The sequence below is a fragment of the Papilio polytes genome, unplaced genomic scaffold (genome assembly GCF_000836215.1).
Source record: "Papilio polytes unplaced genomic scaffold, Ppol_1.0 DF822178.1, whole genome shotgun sequence".
NCBI lineage: Eukaryota > Metazoa > Arthropoda > Insecta > Lepidoptera > Papilionidae > Papilio > Papilio polytes.
The window spans coordinates 2,168,319-2,176,235 of record NW_013527026.1 but is presented as its reverse complement, the minus strand read 5'-3'; the positions used below and the strand labels follow the sequence as shown (position 1 = coordinate 2,176,235).

Here is a 7,917-nt window from a genome sequence, read left to right as displayed (position 1 = left end):
GCTGCACTGCCCCGACTACTATAGTCGCCGTCATAGCTTCAAGCTTGCTTCCTAAGAATAAAATAGATTATTAGTGTATGTCCCTATCTGACGAATGCATAGAGAAATAAAAAAAATCCAAAATCTGTAGATAAATACTATCTTTGAGCTATTTTCCATGGTTAATTCGGATAATTAAAAAAGACGATCTTATAAAGAACATATTAAAATACGTCAATCAAAAACATTTTACATGTAATATATCGTACTTGCCATAAAAATGTTAATTCCGTTCATGTTAGGAATATTGCTAAAATAAGGAAAATTGTTAACATAGTTCAGGCTTGACGCAGACATATTTAATACACATTTCATAAAAGAATTTAGGAAACCTTTAAATGTTATGAGTATCCTAGCATATAAATCAGCATAAATAATTTCTATATCTTCCATAGCAGTAACAAATTAAAATGTGAAAAAATGCAAACATAGGACAAGTTTATTTCCAAAATTGTAAAGTAAAAGATAAACAGATCTTAACATGCAGTCGACAACTTAGATCAGGATAACAAATACAATAATAACCGAAAGACAACTTAAATAAACTGACTCTATTCATTCATATCTACCTGCCGGTAGCCGAGTGACAGGTTCTTAGTTTCCAAGTCTTTACTCTAAGGTAATTATTAATTAGTGCATGTTCGAAAGCACGATATATATTTTCAGTTAATTAATTGAGTTTCGATATACTCACCTTTTTATTTTCTTTTTTTGTTCAACATATACTTATTCCATTGCACGAAGTGGCATTTTCAAAGGAAAATGGTACATAACAATTTTAAATTTGAATTCATTTTTACCTGCACTTTGGAAGATCTCAACTGTGAAGAATATGACGGCGTCGATACCGCTGAACTGTTGGAAGATGAGCAAAGCGAAGCCGACGATAAGAGGCTTGATGACCGCTGACGATAGAAATACTTCTCGCGTAAATAAACTCTTTGGTTCGATTTCTGGTGCTTTTCTGAAACAAGTCACGGCTTAATTCAGTCTACGAAATGAAAGTCTCTACTAACAGTTATACTCAAGATTGTTTAATGGTTAAGCAGATTTTTATAGTATAATTACATGTAGTATAGTCCGTAGGAACCATTTAATCTCAGAGTAAGGCAGTAGGGGAGTTGATTAGGTTTTACAAACTAAGAAATTTCTCTAGAAAGGACATTGTAAAAAAACAATGGAAGTTATGCAATCTTACTCAGGATGTTCGTCTTCGTCTTTCAGTGTGGCAACAGCACGATTTGACAGCTGCAGCCATTTGATCGACGGCTCAGCGTCCAGGCCTCGCGCCTTCAGCCACACCGGAGACTCGGGCAATGGTAGGAGTACTATGAAGAGAGCCGCTAAGGGAAAATTCAATAGGTTAGTGATGAAATGCAGTGATTGTTTAACACTCACAACAACACCTCATTATCAAACAAATAAATCATTATCTCTCTTTCCTTATCCCACTCATATGGGGTCGTCTACCAAGTTTTCGTCCTCCTTATCAATATATCTAAACTCATTTCAGTCGTAACTCCTTTGTTTTTGTCGACTGTGTTAACGTTGCCTTAAAATTGTTATGTTGTAAAAAATTTTATTCAATACTTATTTATCCTTTCAAAACTGAATAACTTTCATTATTATACGACGGAAGGCGGTAGTACAAACGATTTATTCGATTGATATTATTTAAATATAGCGTATATAATTACGTGTTACAAAAACTAATGTAATTTAACGTGTCTTAATTACTTCCTATTGCTTTCAATCTAGGATTTTTTTATATCTGTAATGCAAGAATATTCAATATAATCAGCAAATGTAGAAGACAACCTAACTACAAGCAGAGGAAATTATTATATGCCATCCTGTAAATACTTAAATTTGATAATACTGCTAATTGATAATATGAATTGGGCTATATTCACCACAAAAGACAGCCGACAAAAAGGCAAGATGTCTCCAGTAGAGCCAGTTGCCGGCCACGTAGGAAATAAGAATGCCCAGAGACATAGAGAGCGTAGGTAGAGAGCCCAGCCGGCCTCGGATCTCGGGGTCGCAACACTCGCTTACCTGGACAACAAAGTAACATTCATAATATAGACAGAGTACCAAAAACAAAGGAGATTTGAAGAAATTATAGAGCGGACACTCGAATCCGAACACAAGATCGTCAAGTAGCCAAATACTAATCGAGATATATATTTTGGTTTATATTAGGATAGTGAAGCTAAACTAGCTGGCGCGATAAACATTTACGTATTTAATTCTTCTGTATTGGCATAGACTAAATAAGCTACTCTTATGCTAAATTCCAATTTGTAAAAAAGATATGCGAAAACGCGCCGAAATCGTTGACATTAGCCTATACAATTTCAGGGTTACGAATAAAAACACTTTTGATAATAAAACATGAATGAACAAAAAGTGCATAAACAAAGTACACAATAAGCAATTGAATCAAATAATTAGCGCATTAATGTTGTCATTAGCCACAATAAGAGTGTTTGTGTAACACATGAGACAAATACGTTTACACGAGTGTTGAATTAGACTCAACAGGTTCTTGTTTGTTTATAAATTGAACTGTATGTTTGTGTATCGATCCGTTTGAACGTAGATAATTTGTTACAATAAACTACCTTGTTTTCATTCAGCAATGTGGTATGAACTTGTAAATTGTTAGGCATTTAAAAATTACATTCGCATTACCGGAATAATTGCATATAATTGGATTTGTGAAATACCTTAGATCGATCACGATTTGGAAACACCACTAAGAACAGATTCTTTCCTGAGCCATTCCATGAAAACTTGAGGAAACCGAGTAAAAAAACTGGGGTTGATGATATATCATGCCGTTCTATAAATTTCCAGGGAATTCTATCGAACATTATCATTTTGCAAAGCCGTCTTCAATACATCTTTCAGATGTAGCCATGCTGTTTATCGCATTACATTATGTTATAAGATCTAAGATTATTTATTTATCGCCGAAAGTGGAGTTGAATGCACTGATATCATAGGGACAATGATGGATTTATGATTTGACATTTTGATATTTCAAGTATTTTTAAACTGTGTTTACCTTTAAGCAAGAGACTTATTTGTTATTATTAATAGTTGAATCTGGTGTTTCTATGTTGGTATGAAATATTCTTTAGTATTATTATTGAAGAGTTTTTTATATTCGGAACTCGTTATCATCATAATATGAGGATCTAATTAGGTGCTTATTAAAAATCTTATCGAAAAAGAACTCTGGTTTGTTTACAAACTCTTGTTTCTAAGTATTATTTCATTTATCAAAACACTTTTTGCACATTTTTTATCTGCTTGCAAAACGTACCTTACAATTGATTATACGCCGCTCGGTACGGGGCAAATCACTTTAACTTCGATTTAAAATTGTTAGAAACCAGATTCAAGAAATTTGGTCATTGACCTCTCATAAATTACTTGTTTTGATTTTTTTCTTCTGGTTTTCTTATCTGTCTTTTTATACCAAAGACAACAAACAAGCTGATACTGGGTATCTTGAAAATAAGAGCACGCACACCATTGACTAAACTATTTAGTCGCGCGATTCCTAAAGGCTTATATTTAGGACCGCACATAACTCGACGTTTAGTTTTGCAACTAAACAGTTGAATTGTCTGCGAAATAATCGACAACCGCAAAACAGTTCTGAGATAGTTTAGTCAAAGTTGATCACTAAAAATGGATGTTTGTAATAAGTTAAACGGTTGAACATCTTTAATGTTACTCACGTAAACTTGTGCAGGTGCTAAAACGAAGCCAACGCAGAGACCGGACAAGAATCGGCCGACAAGTATGAGAGCGAATCCGGGAGCAAAGCCTAGCAGTAGCCAACCACCGCCCCATAGCGGCGCGGTCATCTGCAAAGTGCGCTTGCGACCTGCTCGCTGCATCAGCGGCCCTGACAGCATGCTGCCCAGGAACGCGCCCAGAGGTGGAATTGCTCCTGCACACAAAAAATACATTAATCCATAAATACCAGTCGCAGTTATATTCAATCAACAATTAGTATCTTCTAATATGGATGAATTATTTTTTTGATAATGGTTATTATGAACATGTATTTAAAAAAAATGGCATGTGGAGTTACCATATGCCATTTTTTTTAAATACATGTTCTATCACGCAAATACTCAAATTTTTGCCCGCGAATTTTGTATGTATACGAGGGCGATAATTTCCTACCCGTTTCGATGAAATCTATATTAAATTACCCTACGTCTCAGTACTGAGCTGAAAGCCAATTTCATTTTTTTATTGTACAGGCATAAAGATGCATTGGTTGCGTTGCTAACTACACTATCAAGGGGAGTGAATGATTTATCTATAGTTACCTATCCATGACTTCTGTTCGCTGTGCTGTATGAAGGTGGGGTCGAAAGTCTCAATTGACGGTATCGCGGATGCGGAGTAGCCCCGCACCAGACCGATTATTAGAAACGCTAGAGACGCGCCGAAGGTCAGCCATAACTGGAACAATAGATGCATATTTACTATCAAAATAACTTACAAATAATTAGCGTAAGTACACAAAGTTCTTTGAATACCTTTAACATAGTGATAATAGTAACTGTGACCAATCCTCATTCAAATTCTAACCAAAGACTTCCTAAAACTGTGAACGCAAATATCTTATCTTAAAAAACTCTAATGTTAAATTACAAACGCAACTAGCTCTAACACAAACGCATAGTTGCTACAATACAGGAACATTTCATGAAAACGAGTTTAGCAAGTCAATTCATTGTAATTATTTTTACAAGTATGAAATAGTGTTACCATTAACATAGCCTTGCAGTAGTTCTAGTATCGCATTTTAAAAATACTGTTAAATTGTAATATGATCGGAATATTTAGAAAATACATCTGTGTCGCTTAAATCTTAATTGAGTTACAAAGATAAACACTCGATATTTGAGGGTAAATTCAAAGTTTGCGGTAGAAAATTCGATAATCGCATTCAAACCAATTTAAGCCTGATCAATATTGGCGTGGCCGGAAGCTCTGAATATAGACGTCGAACAATGAACTCAAAGTAAATTTTGACCACATTGTGTTTGTTAGTTAACTTTGACTTTTAATAGACAGGACCTGTCTGACCTGTCTGACCTTTCCCCCCCTTCTGTTAAGCAAAAATGAACAGTAAGTTTTTAACTTGCTTGTGTGCTCGTTTATGTTTAAATTTTTGAGCCACTTTGTAAAGACATTTCAATTTTATACATATGTGATCAATGCACATGTGTGTGTCTTCTTTATTTAATACAAAAGTGGTAGATTTTACGGCGGTTCATTGCCTAGTTCGTTTTTCTATAGCCAAAGTTATTTAAACAAACAAATCCCTTTCATACACATTGCCACCAAGGGGTCTTTAAACGCTGCAACCTTGCTTCGGTCACGTACAGACAATCTTGACAGTTTTATATTATGTCCATATTTACTAGTTACTGAAACTAGGAACTTACCTTATTTACATTAATATGTAGTTACTTCCTTAAATTTCGTAATCATTTTTAATTGAGTAATGCAAAAAATAAACTTTCGATTTTTTACTAAAACTGGGCCTATTGGAATCTGGCAAAAAAACCCGTTCTGACTTTCTAGTTAGAAACATTTTTATTTAAATTGTCTATGATAGAATTTGGTCAATAATGTATGCAAAAACAATTTAAAACTGCTTTTGTTTCCAGTTGATTGTAGTCTTTAGAAGAAGATTATTTACTTAAAAATTAAATATCAGTAATCCATACTGAAAATTTAGCTAAAATTAAAATAATTTCTATCGATGTAATCGATTTTTGAAATCGCATCTCTATCTACTCAACATTTAATAATGATTAATTGGTTTCATTCATCATTCATTCATGCATAATGCTCTTCTCCGGTTTTAATTGAATGATTGCACCTACTAATAAGAGAGTGAATTCAGTTTAAAGACCTTCTGAAGCAGTTAACATTTATAATCTCTTTTTTGTTACATGTTTTTTTTTCTTTTTTTTTTAAAGGGAGGCTACGACGATCAACTAATTTATATTTTCATTTTTAGACGATAAATCTTTTAGTAATTTTTGAACAAGATATTGGTCTCATTTCACTGCTAAATCTCTTTATTTATTAAACTCTATTTTATTTTATAATATCTCTTAAATTTGTTTTTTTCCTTGTGTCCTTAAAATGTCTAAAGTCATCATATCATAAAAAATAAAAACTAGTATATTTTTGCAAGGTTCTTAAATCAAGGAAAATTGACTAAAAAGTTACGGTATATCATAAAACAAAATCTGGTACCACAACGTAACTATTTATGCTAATCTTTATGTAATTTAGACAATTAAGGATATGACCCTAAAAGAATAGAAGATTGAATATATTATAAACCAAGTCAATAAAACTGTATTGCTTTAATCCTGTTAACCTTTCTCGACCAATAATCGAACTTATCGTCGATTTCTAACTCGTTTAGCTGCCGTATGGCTAGCCAATAAACGTCACTTAACATTCTACGGTGGAAATGGAGGAGAGGGAAACTAACTTTAGCACTATTTAACCTAATCACAAATAACAGTGAAACTGTCGACTTCTTTTGATGGCCAATGCAACCGTAAATTATGGCATCAAACAATCTATGCAATATAATCGACAAAATTAGGCTGCTTTCATTCACCTTTAATAAAAATGTAATCTGGTTGTCAATACTAAAATTGTTAAGAAAACTATTTATTTAACTTCTAAACTATGAAACTGCTTTTTTTTTTTATTAACAAAACGGCAAAACAAGAACTAGTTTTATCCGGTGTAAGATAACATACTCAAATAACATTAGAAATTGTTAGTGTTATATAATTTTAAAGTAAACACATTTGCACATTAGAGGCTGCACGTGTTAACACATACTCAATAATGAACCGTTTAAACTTTATACATTGTAGTTGTAGGCTAATATCGAAAGTGACCTTCCTCTCTTATCCGTTACCTTCGAGGAAAGACATTAAAATTCAATTATGTAAATAATGTATTTAAAAAAAACACAGACTGTCTATTCTTATTTTATTTTTTCTATAACAAAAGAGGGCAAACGAGCGGCGAGAACACCGAGGTGGTCAGCGACGCCCATGGACATCCGTGACACCAGAGTCCAGAGGAACTATAAATGCGTTGCCGGCCTTTGAGGAAATGATAGGCTCGCTTCTTGAAGTTTTATCTAAGTAAAACTAAAACATTAGAAACATCTGTAGTTAAATCCGCTAACACTGATTTAACAAAGTATTTAGTGATTCATTTACTATTTTTCAATGTTAGTCATAAAATATATAAGTATTTTTCCGGTAAAATATTCAAAATCGCAGTAATGTTTATTATTAGTTTAATGATAGCGGATACACTAAACGCCAAAAATAGAGTCACAAAAAATCTCCGACTACAATTGAAATTGGCGTACTCGTATACGTATTATAGGTATGTTACGATTTGAGCGGACGGATGGGAGTGATCACAAGTGATTTACTCGCAGCTCGTCTATTGAAGCCGCCGTTCTTGAAGTGTCCAAAGCACCGGTATTAAGGAGGGCGAGCGAATTACTTTACTATCGTTCACGTGATAACGATTTAGTCATTATATGAGGATCACGATAAAAATTGCAAGAATCACTCGTGACAGAGAATTCAGATAAGTGTCACGTGGAAAATTCACTGGGATAGAGTATGGTAATCGATTTATCTGGGTTTAACTTTATCTCCTTAATATGACAGCGGTAAGCTAACTTTCCAACACTAGAAACTAATTACATTGATTACGTAATGCCTTATTTGAATCCAAAAACCTGTCCACTATTCTGAAATATTCTTTGTTAAAAAATCT

General features: G+C 33.5%; 1 protein-coding gene across 1 annotated transcript in view; it reads right to left on the bottom strand.

The window, feature by feature from the left end:
* The window catches only part of LOC106106400 (facilitated trehalose transporter Tret1-like), a 14,865-nt gene that overhangs the window by 2,355 nt on the left and 4,593 nt on the right, over window positions 1–7,917 (bottom strand). The window contains exons 2-7 of the mRNA XM_013286977.1: window positions 4,398–4,533; window positions 3,795–4,009; window positions 1,953–2,097; window positions 1,238–1,382; window positions 840–1,003; window positions 1–51 (exon numbers count right to left, since the gene is read on the bottom strand). Coding sequence (XP_013142431.1) covers window positions 1–51; window positions 840–1,003; window positions 1,238–1,382; window positions 1,953–2,097; window positions 3,795–4,009; window positions 4,398–4,533 — 856 coding nt within the window. The remainder of the gene's footprint in view (window positions 52–839; window positions 1,004–1,237; window positions 1,383–1,952; window positions 2,098–3,794; window positions 4,010–4,397; window positions 4,534–7,917) is intronic.